Source organism: Canis lupus, chromosome 1 (genome assembly GCF_011100685.1).
Source record: "Canis lupus familiaris isolate Mischka breed German Shepherd chromosome 1, alternate assembly UU_Cfam_GSD_1.0, whole genome shotgun sequence".
NCBI lineage: Eukaryota > Metazoa > Chordata > Mammalia > Carnivora > Canidae > Canis > Canis lupus.
In genome coordinates this window covers 115928786-115949960 of record NC_049222.1, presented here as the reverse complement: position 1 = coordinate 115949960, position 21175 = coordinate 115928786, and the positions used below count along the sequence as shown (strand labels likewise).

The following is a 21175-nucleotide window of genomic DNA, read 5'->3' as shown; positions in this document are numbered from 1 at the left end:
TTGACAGAGTCCTGAATTTCTCTTATTATCAAATGAGCCTCCACGATTTATATAGCGGTGGATTGGATAATTGAAATTCATTTAAAACTGTATGAAAAGCTGTCTGTTTCCTAAGACAAAGTTCATCTGCTTTATGACTGAAAGTTGTAATCCATGAAAATTACATTCAAAATGGGATGAATGTCTTATAGCTATCTCTTGTGTACTGTAGTAACCCTGAGGGCATAACAGCAATGATGTTAATAGCTAACATGATTAGTGTGTCAGTATTCTGTCAGAATTCTGAGCACATTATGTGATAAAAATAACTGAGTATTTTTTTTAAAATATGAGCACTTCACTCCTTAAGAAGGATATGCTTTTTTTTTTTAAGTTTATTTTTTTAGTAATCTCTGTACCCAACTCGGAGTTTGAACTAATGACCCCAAGTTCAAGAGTTATAGGTTCTTCCAACTTAGCCAGCCAGGTGCCCCTAAAGATAATTGAGAGTATTAACTGATATAATCCTCCCAACATTGCTGTTATTATCCCCATTATACAAGTGTGAATACTGAGGTATAGTGGGTTTAAGTGTTGTCCAAGGTTATACCCAGACTGGAAAGTGGAAAAGGCAGGAATTGATCCCAGGTTCCAGAGTGTGTTGTGTTTTCACCCACATTCTGCTTGTTCTCTTGAATTGGAACACATATGAATTTAAATTTTAAACAAACAACAAAACAGAATTTTATATTACCTAACTAATCTCAGGTTCTTTAATTCTCTCACTCTTCTCTAAAATATTCAATATCTTTTTGACCTTTCAATTACTAATTTTAATTTTGATGTTCAAAGTTTATGTCTACAGCCTGTGGCATTTCTTTTCTTTATACTCAGGCTATTCCATTTCTAAGCCAGATGTAATTACCTTATTGGAGCAAGGAAAAGAACCCTGGATGGTTCTAAGGGAAGAAACCAAAAGATGGGATACAGGTAAGTAAGAACAAATCAGGCAAGGGAAGTCATTTATGAAAGTAATAGCCCGAGTGGTCAATGCACATGGTAAACACATCCTTGAAATGTTGGTTGGAAGATTCCTTTCTCAGTAAAGAAAAGGTTTATAATATTGAGCAGAAATTTTTCAGTATGAGCTACCCAGTAAACTTTACCTCATTAACCATTCAGTATGTAATTTTTCTCATTTTTCTCTCCCAATTCATTGCTAGACACTCCCTTCTGAAGTGTAGCCATTTTACCTGTGTTTTGGACCTAAATTTTTTCCAGATACTCTTTTTCAATGGGGCTCTGTTGTCTGAAATACATTAATTCCTGGGGTGCCTGGGTGGATCAGTCGCTTAAGCATCTGCCCCTGTTTTGGCTCAGGTCATGGCCTTGCTGTTTTGAGATTGAGCCCTGCATTGAGTTCTGTCTGCTTCAAATTCTTTCTCCCTCTCCTTCTCCCTCTGCCCTTTTCCCCACTCTTGAGTGCACATGTGCTCTCTCAAAATAAATATATAAAAATCTTTTTTAAAAAATACATTCATTCATGTATCTGGCATGTATTTGAATACTCAGTCTGGCACTGTACTTGGCACAGTCAATCCAGTAATACTCAGTAGGACAGATAATGTCCGTGCAATAATGCAGATTATACTGTATTAAAGAAGAGATAAGTACAAAAATAAATAGATAAGTAATATCAGATTGTGAAATATATGTTAGGACAGACACTAGCCAAGAACACAGCAAACTTCAGTAAGGTAGCATTGTAAGGAACCATTTTCAGAGGAGGTAACATTTTTGCGGAGACATGAAGTAAGGGCTCAGGGTCTCAAAGTGTATGAGCAAAAACATTCCAAAGAGAGTGAAACACAATGCAGAGACCATGAAGGGGGAATGAGGTTTGTGTGTTTGAGGAGCAGCATGTAGATCAGATTTAGTGAGTGGTGACTAATAGGACGTGAAGCCAGTATATTAGGAAGGATCAGATCCTATAAGATTTGTGGTTTATTATAAAGAATTAGAATTGTTTTTTAAGAGTCATTAGAATCCCTGATTAGAAAAAAAGACTTACACAGAAGTATAGATAGAACCATTATAGATTGATTTGTTATTCATTTTCACATTCTTTTCAAATATTTCTTTATTTGTATTAACATTTATCTGTTGGATTTATTCTCATATTTCTAGGTTGGTATTCATTTTTTATTTATATGAAATTTGCTTACAAATTCTATTATCTAATTCTGAATTTTTCTAAATTTCACTTAGGCTCTTTCATAATCTAAAATATTTACTTTTCTCTTAGCATGTTTCTAAATAGTATAATTTGGTTTTTCCCTGTTTTAGGTTTGTTTTAGCATTTGTTTTAGATGTATGTATATTGTTTCTATAACTGTCTTTAACTTTAGTCATAATACTTTCTATGGAACTTTTTTGGCTTCTTTTTTTGGCTACTTAGATGCAAATTAACTTTCCTCAATTTTGAGGAAGGAGTCAAACTCTGGATTTGTGGTTTTAGAGCTTCTTCTATTATTTTTTTTTTCAATTGTTCAGATTATCATGGTTTGGGGAAGGAATGGAGGTATTCAGGAACGTAGTTTTTTATAGTTATAATTAAGTTGATAGTAATTGGTTTATTTTATTTTATTTACTCATGAGAGACACAGAAAGAGACAGAAACATAGGCAGATGGAGAAGCAGGCTTCATGCAAGGAGCCTGATGTGGGACTCGATCCGAGGACTCCAGGATCATGCCCTGAGCTGAAGACAGATACTCAACCACTAAGCCCAGGCGTCCCAACCAACTAAGATCTTAATTGTAATTCTCAGGAACACCATTAAGAAAATAACTAAAAAATTATATAGCAACAAAACAAAACAAACAGTAAAAAGAGTGCCTGCGTGTCTCAGTTAGGCTTCTTATCTTGGTTTTGGCTCAGGTCATAATCTCAGTTTGTGAGATCAAGTCCTGCATAGGGCTCTGCACTTGTTGGGGAGTCTGCTTGAAGACTGCCCCTCCTCATCCCCATGCATGCATTCTCTCTCAAATAAATAAATCTTAAAAAAAAAAAAAAAAAAAAAAGTAAAGAAATCAAATGGTACTCTAGAACATAATTTTTATCACAGGAGAAGGCAGTAATTAAGAGATAGGGAGAAAAGACATAAGACAAAGAAGCTAAGAAGTAAAATTTCAGATGTAAATTTAAAAAAATTTTTTTTTTGTGGGATCCCTGGGTGGCTCAGCGATTAGTGCCTGCCTTTGGCCCAGGGCGTGATCCTGGAGTCCTGGTTCAAGTCCCACGTCAGGCTCCCTGCATGGAGCCTGCTTCTCCTTCTGCCTATGTCTCTGCCTCTCTCTCTCTCTCTGTGTCACTTGTGAATAAATAAATAAATAAAATTAAAAAAAATAAATTAAAAAAAACTTAAAAAAAAAAAAAGATTTTATTTATTTATTCACAAGAGACACACAGAAGAGAGGCCAAAGGAGAAGCAGGCTTCCTCTGGGGAGCCTCTGATATAGGACTCGATCCCAGGATCCGGGACCACAACCAGAGCCAAAGGCAGACGCTCAACCACTAAGCTACCCAGGTGCCCTCAGATGTAAATTCTATCAGTAATTACATTAAATGTAAATTGAGTACCCATTCCATTTAAAAGACCAACAGTGGCAGAATGGATTAAAAATAAAACATTCAACTGTGTGCTGTCTATAAGAAATACATTGTAGTGTCAAAAACACAAATAGGTTAAAATAAAGGATGGAAAAAAAGAGTATGCAAAATACAACCAAGAGAGAGCTGGAGTGGTTCTACTAGTATCAGAAAAAAAAGACTTAAAGTGAAAATTGTTAGTAGAGACAAACAAGAATATTTTGTAATAATAAAAGTGCCAATCTATCAATATGATATAAATACATATCACCTAACAACAGAGCCCTAAAATATGTGAAACAAAAACTCAACAGAATGAGGGAAAAAATAGAACATTCAACAATAATTTGTAGAGACCACAATGTCATTTTCAATAATGGATCGGACAACTAGAGGTACCTGGGTGGCTCAGTCTTCCTGGCCTTTGGCTCAGGTTGTGATCTCAGGGTCCTGGCATTGAGTCCTGAATCAGGTTCCCCACAGGGAGCCTGCTTCTCCCTCTCCTTATGTCACTGCTTCTCTCTATGTCTCTCATGAATAAATAAAATCTTAAAAAACAAAACAAAGCAAAATACTTACTTGCAAATTTAACAAGAGAAATGCTAGATTATATACTGAAAACTACCCTATTAGAAAAGACATTTAAAGGCAGCCCCGGTGGCTTAGCGGTTTAGCGCCGCCTTCAGCCCAGGGCATGATCCTGGAGACTTGGGATAGAGTCCCATGTCAGGCTCCCTGCATGGAGCCTGCTTCTCCCTCTGCCTGTATCTCTCTCTCTCTCTCTCTCTCTCTCTAATAAATAAATAAAATCTTAAAAAAAAAAAAAGACATTTAAGTATATCTAAGTAAATTGAAATTAACCCATATTAATGAATCAGCATATTTAATACTGTTGATAGTTCCCCAGTTAATGTAAAGACTCACCACAATTCCTACCAGAATTATTTCAGCTAACTTGATTACAAGCTGATCGTAACATTTTTTGGAAATGCAAGGAAACCAGAATTGTTTACTATTATTTTTTAAAGATGTTATTTATTTATTCATGAGAGATGTAGACACAGGCAGAGGAAGAAGCAGGCTCCATGCAGGGAGCCTGACACAGGACTTGGTCCTGGGTCTCCAGGATCTCACCCTGCGCTGAAGGCAGCACTAAACCACTGAGCCCCCGGAGCTGCCTGAACACAGAATTGTTTTTTTTGTTTTTTGTTTTTTTTAAAAAAGCTTTAAAAAAAGGTTGTAAGAGCAATTATTCTTTCCAATTTCAAAACTTAGTAACGCAACAGTGTGGTCCTAGCATTTTTTCTGTGTCTCTGTATGTGTAAAATAAAAGTATCCTGAAATAAACCAATATTATCTTTTTATTCCTTCAAATTTCTATTTTAATTCAAGGTGCCTGGGTGGGTCAGTTAGTTAAGTGTCTACTTTCAGCTCAGGACATGATCCCAAGGTCCTGGGATCAAGCCCAGTGTCCCGCTCCCTGGTCAGTGGGGAATCTGCTCCTCCCTCTCCTTCCTGCTTATGCTCTCTCTTGCTATCTCTGTCACTATCTCTGTCTCTCTCAAAAAATAAATAATCTTCACATTTTTATTTAAATTCTAGTTATCAGATTGTGTAGTATTGATTTCAAGAGTAAAATTTAGTGATTCATCACTTATATATAATACCTAGTGCTCAACACAATCAGTGCCCTCCTTAATACTCAGCACCCATTTAGCTCATTTCCCACCTTCCTCCCCTCCATCAGGTTGTTCTCTTTATTTAAGAGTCTCTTGGGGAATCCTTGGGTGGCTCAGCGGTTTAGCATCTGCCTTTGGCCCAGGGTGTGATCCTGGAGTCCCAGGATCAAGTCCCACGTCAGGCTCCCTGCATGAAGCCTGCTTCTCCCACTGCCTGTGTCTCTGCCTCTCTCTCTCTGTCTTTCATGAATAAATAAATAAAATCTTAAAAAAAAAAAAGAGTCTCTTATGGTTTGCTTCTCTCTTTTTCCCCCCTTCCCCATGTTCATCTGTTTTGTTTCTTAAATTCCCCATCTGAGTGAAATCATATGGTGTTTATCTTTCTCTGACTGACTTATATTGCTCAACATAGTACACTCTAGCTCCATCCACATCATTGCAAATGGCAAGATTTCATTCTTTTTGATGGCCGAGTAATATTCCATTGTATATGTCTGTCACATTTTCTTTATCCCTTCATCAGTTGACGGACATCTGGGCTCTTTCCATAGTTCAGCTTATCGTTGATAATGCTGCTATAAACGTTGGGGTCCATATGCCCCTTTGAATTAGTATTTATGTATCCTTTCAGCAAGTACCTAGTAGTGCAATTACTGGGTTGTCAGGTAGTTCTACTTTTAACTTTTTGGGAACCTCCACACTGTTTTCCAGAGTGGCTGCACCAATTTGCATTCCCATCAGCAGTGTAAGAGGGTTCCCCTTTCTCCACATCCTCACCAACATCTGTTATTTCCTGTGTTAATTTTAGCTATTCTGGTAGGTGTGAGGTGGTATCTCTCATTGTGCTTTTGATTTGTATTTCCCTGATGATGAGTGATGTTGAACATCTTTTCATGTGTATGTTGGCTATCTGGATGTCTTTGAAAATATGCCTATTTATGTCTTCTGCCCATTCCTTAACTGAATTATTTGTTTCTTGGGTGTTGAGTTTAATAAATTCTTTATAGATTTTTGGATACTAACCCTTGTTAGATATATCATTTGCTAATATCTTCTTCCTTCTGTAGGCCTCCTTTTAGTTTTGTTGATTGTTTCCTTCACTGTACAGAATTTTTCTATCTTGATGAGGTCCCAGAAATTCATTTTTGCTTTTGTTTTCCTTGTCTTGAGAGATGTGTCTAATAAGAGATTCCTACTGTTGAAGTCAAAGAGGTTGCTGCCTATGTTTTCCTCTAAGATTTTGATGGTTTCCTATCTCACATTTAGGTCTTTCATCCATTTTGAACTTATTTTTGCGTATGCTTTAAGAAAATGGTCCAATTTCATTCTTCTGCAAGTTGCTATTCAGTTTTCCCAACACCATTTGTTGAAGAGACTGTCGTCTTTGCATTGTGTGTTCCTGCTTTGTCAGAGATTAGTTGACCATATAGTTGTGTGTCCGTTTCTGGGTTTTCTTTTATTTTTTTAAAGATTTTTAATTAATTTATTAGAGAGCAGAACCAGGGGGAACAGCAGGCAGAGGGAGAGGGAGAAACAAACTTTCCGCTGAGCAGGGAGCCCAGTGCGGGCTCCATCCCAGGACCCTGAAATCATGACCTGAGCTGAAGGCAGACTCTTAACCAACTGAGCTACCCAGGCACCCATTTCTGGGTTTTCTGAGTAAACCAATAGATCTATGGCCATTGGATTTTCAGTAAGGATGTTGGTACAGTTCATTGGGAAGTGGGATGGGGATAGGAGAGGCTTTTCAACAAATGATTCTTTGTCAAATGTGCGTATATATGTGTGTGTATAGTATATATATGTGCGTGTGTGTGCGCGCGTAGATATATATATGTATGTATATATATGTATATATATATGTATACATGTATATATGTATATATGTGTGTATGTACTCCAGGATCACACCCTGGGCCAAAGGCAGGTGCTCGACTGCTGAGCCATCCAGGTGTCCCTGTCAAATGTATTTTTATAGGGGCGCCTGAGTGACCCATTCAGTTAAGTGTCTGTCTCTTGATTTCAGCTCAGGTGAGGGTTGTGAGATTAAGTCTTACATCAGGCTCTGTGCTGGATATGGAGCCTGCTTAGATTCTGTCTCCCTCTGCCCTTCACTTCCTTGCTCACTCTCTCAAAAAAAAAAAAAAAAAAAAAGATATTAACACGCAAAACGATGAAATTGCATCTCCACCTCACACCATCTACAAAAATTAACATAAAATAGATCAAATGTTAAGTGCTTAAACTATACTTTAGGGCACATAGGTGTAAATCTTTGTGACCTTCAATTGGATTTTTTAAAAGATGTATTTATTTTCAAAAGAGCATGAACAGGAAGGGCAGAGGGAGAGAGAATCTCATGAGCATGAGATCACGATCTGAGCTGAATCCAAGAGTTGGATGCTCAACTGACTATGCCACCCAGGTGCCCCTAGATTGTTTTTTAAATGTGCTACCAAGAGCTCAGGCAACCAAAGAAATAGATAAGTAGTGCTTCATAAAAAAATTTAAAAGTTTTGGGACACCTGGGTGGCTTGGCAGTTGAGCATCTGCCTTTGGCTTAGGGTGTGATCCTGGAGGCTGGGATTGTGTCCCACATTGGGCTCCCTGTGGGAGCCTGCTTCTCCCTCTGCCTATGTCTCTGCCTCTTTCTTGTGTGTGTCTCTCATGAATAAATACATAAAATCTTTAAAAGAAATTTTTTTTAAGTTTTGAGATTCGTAGGATACAGTCAAGAAGGTAAAAAGCCAAGATACAGAATGGGAGAATATACTTGTAAATCATTGGTCTACTAAGATTCTGGTATTCCAAATTTATAGAGATCTATAGCTAAACCACAGAAAGACAAACTAACCCCATAAAAAGTTGGGCAATGGATTTGAGTAGACATTTTTCCAAAGAAGACAGGAACATTACCACAAACCAGATGATTTCAAATGACAGGAATTTATTGTTTTACAGTTCTCTATCTCAGAAGTCTGAAATCCAGGTGTCAGCAGACACTGTAGGGGATAACCTATTCCTTGCTTTTTTATTTTTTAAGCTTTTGGCTGCTGTTAAATATTTATGGCTTGTGGCCATCATTCCAGTCTCTGCTTCCATGGTCATATTGTGTCCTTCCTTTCCTCAAAATGCTGTCTACTGCTCCCTAGTAAGAGTACCTATGATTGCATTTGGATCCCAACAGATAACCCAGGATCTTCTCAAATCCTTAACTGAGACATGGTTTTTGCTATATAAAATATTGTTCAATCACATAAGGTAATATTCAAATATATCTTGGGGGTGAGGAGTAACATGCTTTTAGCCTACTCTAATCCATAGAAGTTTCTGTGTGTCCCATTGTAATCCTTTCTCGTCTTCCTTCAACTTCCTTAGACAAGCACTGATACACTTTATACTTTTTGTCACAATGGAATTCTTATATTTTCTATAGTTCTCTATAAACAGAATAATAAAATCAGAAGTTTTCTTCAGAATTATGAGGGAGTTTCATCCAAGTTGTTATGTGCATTGATAGTTTCTTTTTATTCCTCAGTATTATTCCAGTATTTTGTTATAGTCATTTGTTTGTCCATCCATTTGTCCATTTCTAAATGGACATTTGGGTTATTTCTAGTTTTGGTGAATAACAAAGATGCTAAGGACATTTGCTTATGTTTTTGTATGGATGTGTGCTTTTATTTCTTTTGGGCAAGTACCTAGGAGTTGAATACCTTGATTGGGTGGTAGGTATATGTTTAAATTTGTAAGATTTTAAACTTAGATTTAGATAAATAAAATTATAAATTTAAATTTATAAGAAACTGTTTTATAATGTTTTTGTACCATTTCATGTTCTCACGAATTGTAAGAGACCTCTGGATCTTCCATATCTTATGAACAATTGGTATGGACATCTTTTTAATTTTGGCCTTTCAAATAAAGATATAGGGGCATTTCATGGTGGTTTTAATTTGCTTTTCCATAATGACTAATAATGTTGAGTGTCTTCTTTGCTGTCTTTTTTGGCACAGTAGCTTTTTAAATCTTTTGTCTGTCCTATTAGGTTGTGTTCTTATTGAACTTGTGGTATATTTCTCATATTCTACATAAAAATACATTCTTTTTGACTATTGTCTACTGCTATTTTGTTTTCATTGTTATAGCAATATCTTTGGAAGAGCAGAAGTTTTTTAACTTTGACAGGATCCAGCTCATTAATTTATTCTTTATGAATCATGGTTTTTGGTGTTGTACCTAAGAATTTTTTGCTAAGCCCAGGGTCACAAGTATTTTTTCCTGTTTTCTTCTAGAAATTTTACAATTTTATGTTTTACATTCTGTCTGGTCTGTGATCCATTTTAAAGTTTATTTTTGTTCATCAGAGTATGGATTTTTTTTCTCTAATTGTTCCTGCATCATTTCTTGAAACGGCTACCCTTTGTTCGCTCTATTGCCTTTGCACACTGGTGAAAGTAACATTTCCATATATGTATGAATCTATTTCTGATTATTTATTCCATTAATTAGTGCATTTTGACATTAATACTAAACTTGCTGATTATTATGTCTTCATAGTAAGTCCCATAATTGTGTAGTGTTAGTCTTCTTACTGTGGTTTTTTTTTTTTTTTTGTAAGTTGTTGTTTTGATTATTCTAGGTCCCTTGCATTTCCCTGTAAACTTTAGGAGCAGCTTGTCAATTTCATCATCCTTGACAAAAAAAAAAAAAAAAAAAAAAAATCTGGAATTTTTATTTGAATTACATTGAATCTGTAAATCAATTCAACAATAATTATTTCATACATATTTTATCAGATTTATTCCTCAATATTTCCTGTTTTTGATGCTCTGTAAATTGCATTTCTAAAACTTGAATCTTTCTCTATTATCTAAATGTTGGTCTTATATGCTTCACCCTTGCTATTAATAATAAATACAGTTATTTTCTATTAGCTATTTTGTAGATTACATTTGACTTTTATTGTTCCTAATATGCAGTAAGCATTCATTCTCTCACCAATAGATCTGTTGTTTTTATCAAGTATAGGTGTTAGCTTTTGTTAACTTTTTTTATCTTCAGGGGCAGCTCTGGTGGCTCCGCGGTTTAGCGCCACCTTGAGCCCAGGTCCTGATCCTGGAAACCCGGATCGAGTCCCGTGTCAGGCTCCCTGCATGGAGCCTGCTTCTCCCTCTGCTTGTGTCTCTGCCTCTCTCTCTCTCTCTCTCTCTGTGTCTCTCATGAATAAATAAATAAAATCTTTAAAAAAAAAAAACTTTTTATCTTTAGACGCAATCCATATGGGTTTTTTTCTTTTATTTTGCTAATATGGTGTATTATATTGATTGAATTTTCAGATATTAAACCAGTGTCTTCTTTTTTTTTCTTTTTAAGATTTTATTTATTTATATTTTGAGAGAGAGAGAGGACAAGCAGGGGGAGGAGCAGAGGGAGAAGGATAAGCAGACTCTGTTCTGAGTATGGAGTCCCATGTGGTGCTCAATCCCACGATCCTGAGATTATGACCTGAGCCACAATCAAGAGTCAGACACTTACCAGCTGAGCCACCCAGGTGCCCCACCAGTCTCTTTATTTCTGAAATTGTTCATTGTTATGGTCTGAATGTTTGTATTTCTCCAGCATTCATATGTTGAAATCCAAACCCCCAAAGATGATGGCATTAGGATGTTGGCATTTTGGGAGATGCTTAGGCTATGTGGACAGAGCCCTCTCAAATGGGATTAGTGTTCCTTTTTTTTTTTTTTTTTTTTTTTTTTTTTTTTTTTTTTTTTTTTTTTTTTTTTGGGATTAGTGTTCTTATAAGGAGATCCCACAGAGATCTCTTGCCCCTTCCACTATGGGAAGGCACAATGAGAAGGTAGTGGCTAAGGGTCTTCACTAGAATATGACCATGCTGGTGCTTTGATCTTGGACTTCCTGGTCTCCAGAACTGTGAGAAGTTAATTTCTGTTGTTTATAAGCTACCCAGTCTGGTATTTTGCTATGGTCACAAACAGTCTAAGACAGGCATGATGTATTTTCTTTTTTGAAATATTGGTGGATTCTGTTTGGTAACATATTGTTTAGTATTTTGCATATACGTTTACAGGGGGTTTTACTGTGTAATTTTCACTTCTTGTACTGTTTTTTTTTTTTTTTTTTTTTTTCCTGTTTGATATTAGAGTAACTGGCTACATAGAGTGATTCCTCATCAATTTTCTGGAAGTTTGTTTAGAATTGGTTCTACTTTTTTATTATATTTGGAACAATTCACCGATGAACCAGCCTGGGCTTAGGATTTTCTTTATGGGAAGGTCTTCAAGTACCAGTTTAAATTGTTTACTAGATATAGTGTTACCACACTGATGTATATCCTTCTTATGCATATGTTGTTGGTAACGCTACATGTTGTACTGATCCACATACCCAAATACCAAATTGGGAAATTTTCTTCTCTGGCTGTTTCTCTATCAGGATTCTCTTCTCACTTTCCAGTTTGGCAGTGCTTCCTCCCATTGATCTTACAGCCAGAAATACATTAGAGGTTTTGTTGGAATTTTTGTAGCTCATGCTTGCCTCCATCATAACTTGGGACCAACCCTTGAGGCAAGGACATGAGAGTAAGTAAAATAGCAAGAAACTCAGCTCAATCTGGGTTACTCTGTAAAGTTTTGACTCCTTTTAAAAACCATACTACTTTTATTTATAGTCCTTATGTGGTTAATGTTTTTTGTCTTGTCAGGTATTTATAATTGAGATCAGTCAAGGTGAGGGGCATGTTGTAGGGACTTAATGCCACCATACTGGAACTACTTTTTCTTTTTCTTTGTTAAAGGATATTTATTTATTTATTTATTTATTTATTCATTCATTCATTCATTCATGAGAGACACATAAAGAGAGAGAGAGAGAAAAAGAGAGGCAGAGACCTAGGCAGAGGGAGAAGCAGGCTCCATGCAAGGAGCCCAATATGGGACTCAATCCCAGATCCTGGGATCACACGTTGAGCCAAAGGCAAACACTCAACTTCTGAGCCACCCAGGCGTCCCTGGAACTACTTTTTCAACTATGGAATTATTTAATGGTGAGAATTTTTTTCCTCTTGTAAAATCTCATTGCTGATTGATGGCTTTTTATTGCATGGTTTATCTCTCACAATAATTTTTATGCTAGTAATTTTGAAGTTTTGGGATGTCATAGCTGTGAGTCTTTGAAGTCTTCCCTTTCTTCTGGAATAAGATCTCCAGGCTCACCTTTTTTGCTTGCTTCCTAAATCTACCCTTTATCCAAATATCCTAAATCTATAGTTTATTTATTTATTTATTTATTTATTTATTTATTTATTTATTTTTCTTAAGATTTTATTAATTTATTCATGAGAGATACAGAGAGAGAGGCAGAGACACAAGCAGAGGGAGAAGCAGGCTCCCTGCAAGGAGCCCGATGTGGGACTCAATCCCAGATCCCGGGATCATACCCTGAGCCAAAGACAGATGCCCAACCACTGAGCCACTTAGGCGACCCTAAATCCATAGTTTAGATTAGATATTGAGAAAGTATAATATAGGTCTTCAAGTCTGCTTATACAACTGTCTCCCTTCTTTTTTTTTTTCAATTTCATTTATTTATTCATGAAAGACACAGAGAGAGAGAGGCAGAGACACAGGCAGAGAGAAGCAGGCTCCATGCAGGGAGCCTGATGTGGGACTCGACCCTGGGTCTCCAGGATCAGGCCCCAGGCTGAAGGTGGCACTAAATCACTGAGCCACCCAGGCTGCCCACCTGTCTCCCTTCTACCTCCCCATATCTGACAACCATCAGTCTGTTCTCTGTAGCCATGAGCTTGGTTGTGTGTGTGTGTGTGTTTAAGATTTCACATATAAGAAAGAAAGATCACATAGTATTTGCCTTTCTCCATACTGTTTCCTGCAGTGGCTGTACCAGCTTTCATTCCCACCAACAGCACACTAGGGTTCCTTTTTTCCTATGTCCTTGCCAACACTTGATATTTCTTGTGTTTTTGATTTAGCTGTTCCAGCAAGTGTGAGGTGATACCTCATTATTTTTGTTTACATTTCCCTGATGGTTAGAGAATCTTTTCATGTGTCTGTTTGTTGTATGTATATCTTCTTTGGGAAAACGTTTATTCATGTTTTCAATTGGACTATTTTGGTCTTTTGCTGTTGAGTTGTGTAAGTTCTTTATGTATTTTGGATATTAACCCCTTATTGGATACATCATTTGGAAACATCTTCTCCCATTCAGTAGGTTGCCTTTTTGTTTTTTTTTAATTTCTTTGTTCACTGTGTAAAATTTATTTTGATATATTCCCAATATATTGGGATATATATGTGTATGTGTGTGTGTATATATATATATATATATATATATATATATATTTCCAATAGTTTAATTTTGCTTTTGTTTGCCAAAGGAGACATATCTTGCCAAAGGAGACATATCTAGAAGAATGTTTTTATAGCTACGTCAGAGAGATTACTGCCTATGTTTACTTCTAGGAATTTTATGATTTCAGGTTTCATGTTTACATTTTCTTTTTTTTTTTTTAAGATTTTATTTATTTATTCATGAGAGACACAGAGAGAGAGAGGCAAAGACACAGGCAGAGGGAGAAGCAGGCTCCATGCAGGGAGCCTTACATGGGACTCGATGTCCCAGTCTCCAGAATCACACCCTGGGCTGAAGGCAGCGCTAAACCACTGAGCCACCCAGGCTGCCCAGCACATTTAGGTCTTCAATGAATTTTGAATTTATTTTTGTGTATAGTGTAAGAAAGTGATCCAGTTTCATTCCTTTCCATGTAGCTGTCCAGTTTTCCCAATACAATTTGTTGAGGAGACTGTCTTTTTCCCATTGTAGATTTTTGCCTCTTTTGCTGTAGTTTGGCCATAAAAGTTTGGATTTATTTCTAGATTTTCTGTTCTCCTCTGTTGATCTATGTATGCCATACCATACTGTTTTAATTACTGTAATTTGGTAATATATCTTGAAATCTGAGATTGTGATACCTCTGGTTTTGTTCTTGTTTTTTAAGGTTGCTTTGGCTGTTCTGTGTCTTTTGTGGTTTTCATACAAATTTTAGTATTTATATTAGTTCTATGAAAAATGCTATTGGGGACAGCCTGGGTAGCTAGCAGTTTAGCGTCACCTTTAGCCTAGGGTGTGATCCTGGGGCCTTGGGATTGAGTCCCACATCGGGCTTCCTGCATGGAGCCTGCTTCTCCCTCTGCTTGTGTCTCTGTGTCTCTCATGAATAAATAAATAAAATCTTAAATAAAAAAAATAAAAATGCTATTGGTATTTTGATAGGGATTACATTAAATCTGTAGATTGCTTTGGGTAGTATGGGCATTTGAACAATATTGCTTCTCCCAATCCATGAGCATGGAACAACTTTCCTTTTTTTTTTTTTTTTTTTTTTTTGGTCATCTTCAATTTCTTTCATCACTGTTCTATAGTTTTTCAGAGTATAAATCTTTGACTTCCTTGGTTAACTTTATTCCTAGGTACCTCATTAATTTTGATGCAGTTGTACATAGGATGGTTGTCTTAATTTCTCTTTGTGCTACTTCATTATTAGTGTATGGAAATGCAACAGAGGGCAGCCCCAGTGGCGCAGTGGTTTAGCACCGCCTGCAGCCTAGGGTGTGATCCTGGAGACCCAGCATCGAGTCCCACATCGGGCTTCCTGCATGGAGCCTGCTTCTTCCTCTGCCTATGTCTCTGCCTCTCTGCCTGCTTGCCCCCCTCTCTCTCTCTCAATAAATGAATGAATGAATGAATGAATGAATGAATGAATAATAAATAATCTTTAAAAAAGAAATACAACAGATTTATATATTAATTTTGTATTCTCTGACTTTACTGAATTCATTTATCAGTTGTAGTAGATTTTTGCTGGAGGCTTTAGGATTTTCTTTAGTATCATGTCATCTGCAAACAGTGAAATTTTTATGTCTTCCTTACCAATTTGGATGTCTTTTATTTCTTTTTGTTGTCTGATTGTTGTGGCTAGGACTTCCAGAACTATGTTGAATAAAAGTAGTGAGTGTGGGCATCCTTGTCTTATTCCTGATCTTAGAGGCTCTCAGTTTTAACCATTGAGTATATTAGCTATGGTAAACCCTCAGTATCTTTGAGGTATTCCTATAATGTAAGGTATTTACCTGGTATTTGTCAGAAAGTTGATTGATAGACTTTTCTTGGGATTATTACAGTGGTTGGCCTTGGTTAAAAGGGAAAGCCAGAGAGGATCTGAGGAAAGATATAAAGGAATAAAATAGATTGAACAGCTCTAAGGATAAGAAATAAAAAAATCTCAGGATAAGTAAAGACCCTTGAAATCTTAACTATTATGAAGAGCAAAGGAGAACGCACATGGCTATGCATAGGAGGGAATGAACCACAGTGGTGGAAATGTGTATTTTTAGGGGAGTTGTGACTGAGGAATGTTGACGTATAAGTAGTTGCCTTTTTCAATTTTATGCATGTATAAATTATATTTTAGATGGAATTATATGTTAGAGCTGGCTGGTACTGGCTCTTTAAGGACAAGATTTTCCTTTTTGTCCAGAGCCTAGGTTCCATTACATTATATTGATAGCCTGAAATTACCCATGGTGGGAGTATTTATACCATAGACATTGACAAACACTATAAATCAGTGCTGGATGTGGGTGCAGAGCTGGTTGTTGCACATTATCCAGCACTCTACTGCATAAATGTTATTTCCTGAATTCTCCTTGTATGTGTTCCAGTTGTTTAACTATTTTAGACATCTTTAAACCATCTCTAATGGGTATGATTTCCTATTTTTCTTAATTCTGTAGAACCTTTTCTGATTAGGAAAATAATTTTTTTCTTATTTGTTTTAGATTTGGAATCAAGATATGAAATAATCTGCTATGGAAAAATGTACATTTATACAAAACATTCATCCCTTAGCCTGCATTCCAGAAATTATAATGAAGAGAAACCATGTGAATGTAAGGAATGTGGGAAGGCCTTTTGTTGTCATACAGACCTTAGAGTACATCAAATAATTCATACTGGTAAAAAACCGTATGAATGTAAGGAATGTGGCAAAGCCTTTAGTCGTCTTACAGACTTTAGAATACATAAGAGAATTCATACTGGTAAGAAACCCTATGAATGTGAAGATTGTGGGAAGGCATTTAGTGATGTTGGGACATTTAGAATACACCAGAGAATTCATACTGGTGAGAAACCCTATGAATGTAAGCAATGTGGCAAAGCCTTTAGTCAAGCCTCAACCCTTATGCTACATGACAGAATTCATACTGGTGAAAAACCCTTTGCATGTAAAAATTGTGGGAAGGCCTTTCGTCAGGCCTCACATCTTGTTAGACATGAGAGAATTCATACAGGTGAGAAACCTTATGAATGTAAGGAATGTGGCAAATCCTTTAGTCGTCTTACAGATCTTAGAATACATAAGAGAATTCATACTGGTAAGAAACCCTATGAATGTGAAGATTGTAGGAAGGCCTTTAGTGATGTTGGGACACTTAGAATACACCAGAGAATTCATACTGGTGAGAAACCCTATGAATGTAAGCAGTGTGGCAAAACCTTTAGTCAAGCCTCAAACCTTATACAACACGACAGAATTCATACTGGTGAAAAACCCTTTGCATGTAAAAATTGTGGGAAGGCCTTTAGTCAGGCCTCACATCTTGTTAGACATGAGAGAATTCATACAGGTGAAAAACCTTATGAATGTAAATTGTGTGATAAGGCTTTTAGGAGCAGTTATCAACTTACTATACATCATAGATTTCATACTGGTGAGAAACCCTATGTGTGTAAGGAATGTGGCAAAGCCTTTAGTCGTCCTACAGACCTTAGAGTACATAAAAGAATTCATACTGGTGAGAAACCCTATGAATGTGAAGAATGTGGGAAGACCTTTCGTCGTGCCTCAAACCTTGCTCAACATGGAAGAGTTCATATTGGTGAGAAATCCTATGTATGCAAGGAATGTGAGAAGGCCTTTAGTGATGTTGGGACACTTAGAATACACCAGAGAATTCATACTGGTGAGAAACCCTATGAGTGTAAGGAATGTGGCAAAGCCTTTAGTCGTCGTACAGACCTTAGAGTACATAAGGGAATTCATACTGGTGAGAAACCCTATGAATGTAAGCAGTGTGGCAAAACCTTTAGTCAAGCCTCAAACCTTATGCAACATGACAGAATTCATACTGGTGAAAAACCCTTTGCATGTAAAAATTGTGGGAAGGCCTTTAGTCAGGCCTCACATCTTGTTAGACATGAGAGAATTCATACAGGTGAGAAACCTTATGAATGTAAATTGTGTGATAAGGCTTTTAGGAGCAGCCATCAACTTACTATACATCATAGATTTCATACTGGTGAGAAACCTTATGTGTGTAAGGAATGTGGCAAAGCCTTTATTCGTTTTACAGACCTTAGAGTACATAAAAGAATTCATACTGGTGAGAAACCCTATGAATGTGAAGAATGTGGGAAGGCCTTTAGTCGTGCCTCAAACCTTGCTCAACATGGAAGAGTTCATACTGGTGAGAAATCCTATGTATGTAAGGAATGTGAGAAGGCCTTTAGTGATGTTGGGACACTTAGAATACACCAGAGAATTCATACTGGTGAGAAACCCTATGAATGTAAGCAGTGTGGCAAAACCTTTAGTCAAGCCTCAAACCTTATACAACATGACAGAATTCATACTGGTGAAAAACCCTTTGCATGTAAAAATTGTGGGAAGGCCTTTAGTCAGGCCTCACATCTTGTTAGACATGAGAGAATTCATACAGGTGAAAAACCTTATGAATGTAAATTGTGTGATAAGGCTTTTAGGAGCAGCCATCAACTTACTATACATCATAGATTTCATACTGGTGAGAAACCCTATGAGTGTAAGGAATGTGGGAAGGCTTTTAGTGAATACGGACGGCTTACTCGTCATCAGAGTATTCACAGTGGTAAGAAACCATTTGAATGTAATAAATGTAGGAAGTCCTTTAGACTAATTTCAAACTTCAAAGTACATCAGAGTATTCATACTGGTGAGAAACCCTTTGAATGTAACTAATCTGAAAAGTCCTTTAGGCTTAGTTCAATGCTTAAAGTACAAACAATGTGAGAAGGCTTTTACATATGGTTCAATTCTTATAAGGTATAAATAATTTATATTGATATAAACTGCCTAGAATTTAAATAATCCTTGAAATTTTTCAGTTATGACCCCAGTGTTGTTCATATTCAGAGAATTTGTATTGTACTTTATATAAGAAAGTCTTATGGCATTCCTCTATGATTCACTATTGACCAGGAGGCTAGGCTGTCTGCAGATAAGTAGCACTCAGGGAAGAGACTACTGTGTGACTTGAGGTCATGGAGAACAGCAAACACCAGGATCAAGTAATAAAATGTTCACTTAGAGGAAGAAAGGAGATAGAGTACATAGGATCTAGCTTTTTATAATAGTATGTCAGTAACCCATGGCCAGCAAATCAACTCCACATTTGATAGGAGCAGTGTACCTGCACATAGTAACACACTTTGTGCTACACAGCAGATCAGCAACCCCTTGCCCAAGGGATTTGATATCCAGAAAACTGGGAGCATCCCTGAGGGTCCTTGACATCTGTGATTAAGCAGAACTAAGGAGTACACATTGAGTCTGACACAGGAAAAGATATTTCCACAGAAGGCAATAAGCCCAGTAGATGGCAGAGGCTATGAGGGCTCTTGATCTTTTGGTAAGGAAGTGTTATAGGCCCAATATGACCACTCTTTTTCTGTTAACCAGCTTTACTGAAAGTATAGTTGACAAAACTATAAACTTAAGTTTTACAAGTGATGCTCAGGGCGAAGTTTATAGCTATAAGAGTTTATATTTAAAAATAACAACCTAGGGGATCCCTGGGTGGCTCAGCGGTTTAGCGCCTGCCTTCAGCCCAGGACGTGGTCCTGGGGTCCCGGGATCGAGTCCCACATCGGGCTCCCTGCATGGAGCCTGCTTCTCCCTCTGCCTATGTCTCTGCCTCTCTCTCTCCTTCTCTGTGTCTCTCATGAATAAATAAAATCTTTAAAAAATTAAAAATTTAAAAAATTTAAAAAATAAAAATAACAACCTAACTCAAATCAACAACTTAATTTTACAACTTAAGGAAATAGAAAAAAGGACAAACTAAGGGCAAAGCTAGCAGAAAGAAGGAAATAATAAAGATTAGGACAATTAAGTGAAGTGAAATAGAGTTAACAGTAGAGAAAATCTTGAAGCCAAAAATTGTTTCTTTAAAAAGATCAACAAAGTAGATAAACTTATCTAGATGGATTAAGAAAAAAATTCAAATTGCTAAAACTAGAAATGAAGTGAGGACATTACTACGGACTCTGCAGAAATACAAGGATTATTGGAGAGTACTCTAAACAATTATATGCCAAATAATTAGATAGCCAAGACTTAATCATAAAGAAATAGAAAATCTGGGTAGACTCATAACTAGTGTATAGCTAGTAAGGAAATTGACTCAGTAATAAAAAAATCTCCCAACAAAGAAAGACCTAGACCTGATGGATTCATTAGCAAATCAAACCAAATATTGGAAGAATTAATACAAATCTCTCTTAGATTTTTCTAACAAATGAAAGAAGAGGGAATGTTTCCTAACTTAGTCTATGAGGCCAGTATAACCCTGTTACCAAAGCCAGTCAAAAGCACTAGAAGAAACAGGACTACAGAACAGTATCCCTTTTGAACATTGGTGCAGAAATCTTCAGCAAAATACTAAACAACAGTTCAGTATATTAAGATTGTATACGATGAACAAACAGGATTTATTCCTGGAATGCAAGGATGGTTTAACATAAGAAAATTGACCAATGTAATATGTCTTGTCAAGAAAATGAAGAGAAGAAAAAAAAATGAAGAGAAAAACCCATATGATCATCTCAGTTGATGTGGAAAAAAGCATTTGACAAAATTCAATACCCTTTTGTGAAAAAAAAATTTTAACAAACATAGGAATAAAGAGAAACTATCTCCACATAATAAAAGCTGTATATGAAGAAAAGAGATATCCAGATGGTCCAAAAACATGAGAATGTGCTCACCCTCATGAGTTATCAGAGAAAGAAATATTGAAACCATAAAATAATACCCCCCCCCCCAACACACACACACCTGCCGAAATGGCCAAATATCTTATAGTACCAGGTGTTATTTGCTAGACTGTGGAGCAATCAGAACTTTTATGTGTGTTGGTGAAAATATAGTTTGGTACATCCAGTTTGGGAAACTTGCAATGTCCACTAAAGGTAAGCATATACATGCCCAATGACACAGAAGTTCCATTTCTATTTACTTGCCAAGCAGAAATGTATACATGTGTTCACCCTGACATGAGCAAGGAAGTTCCTAGCAGTATAACGGATACATAAGAAGTGGTACATTCATGTGATTGGAGACTATACAGCAATGAAAAAGTTGCATTGCTAGACACAGAAACGTGTTGGAACCTGACAAACATAACATTGAGAGGAAAAAAGCCAGACATAAAAGAAAATGCTCTATAATTGTTAAAACCTTACAAACAGGCCATACTAATCTGTGTTGGCAGAGGTTGGAATACTGACTACCCCTGTGGGATAGGGATTAGTGACAAGAGGATACAAGCCATGTAGGTATTTTTCTATTTATTGATCTGGGTGAGTGTATACATTTATTGTTTATATAATTGTGATTTGTTCATTTTTCTGTATATTATACCTCAAAATAATTTAAAAAATAAAGATGTACATGATGATTTTGGTATAGACTGTGAAATGATAACCACAATAAAATAACATATATATATA

The 21175-nt window shown here is 36.5% G+C and overlaps 1 protein-coding gene across 7 annotated transcripts in view; it reads left to right on the top strand.

The window, feature by feature from the left end:
* The window catches only part of LOC102156679 (zinc finger protein 850-like), a 26006-nt gene extending 4831 nt beyond the window's left edge, over window positions 1–21175 (top strand). For all 7 annotated transcript variants that reach the window (XM_038529044.1, XM_038529041.1, XM_038529043.1 and 4 more), the window contains 2 exons: window positions 874–969; window positions 16186–21175. In XM_038529044.1, coding sequence (XP_038384972.1) covers window positions 933–969; window positions 16186–18404 — 2256 coding nt within the window. In that variant the 5' untranslated portion in view covers window positions 874–932 and the 3' untranslated portion in view covers window positions 18405–21175. The remainder of the gene's footprint in view (window positions 1–873; window positions 970–16185) is intronic.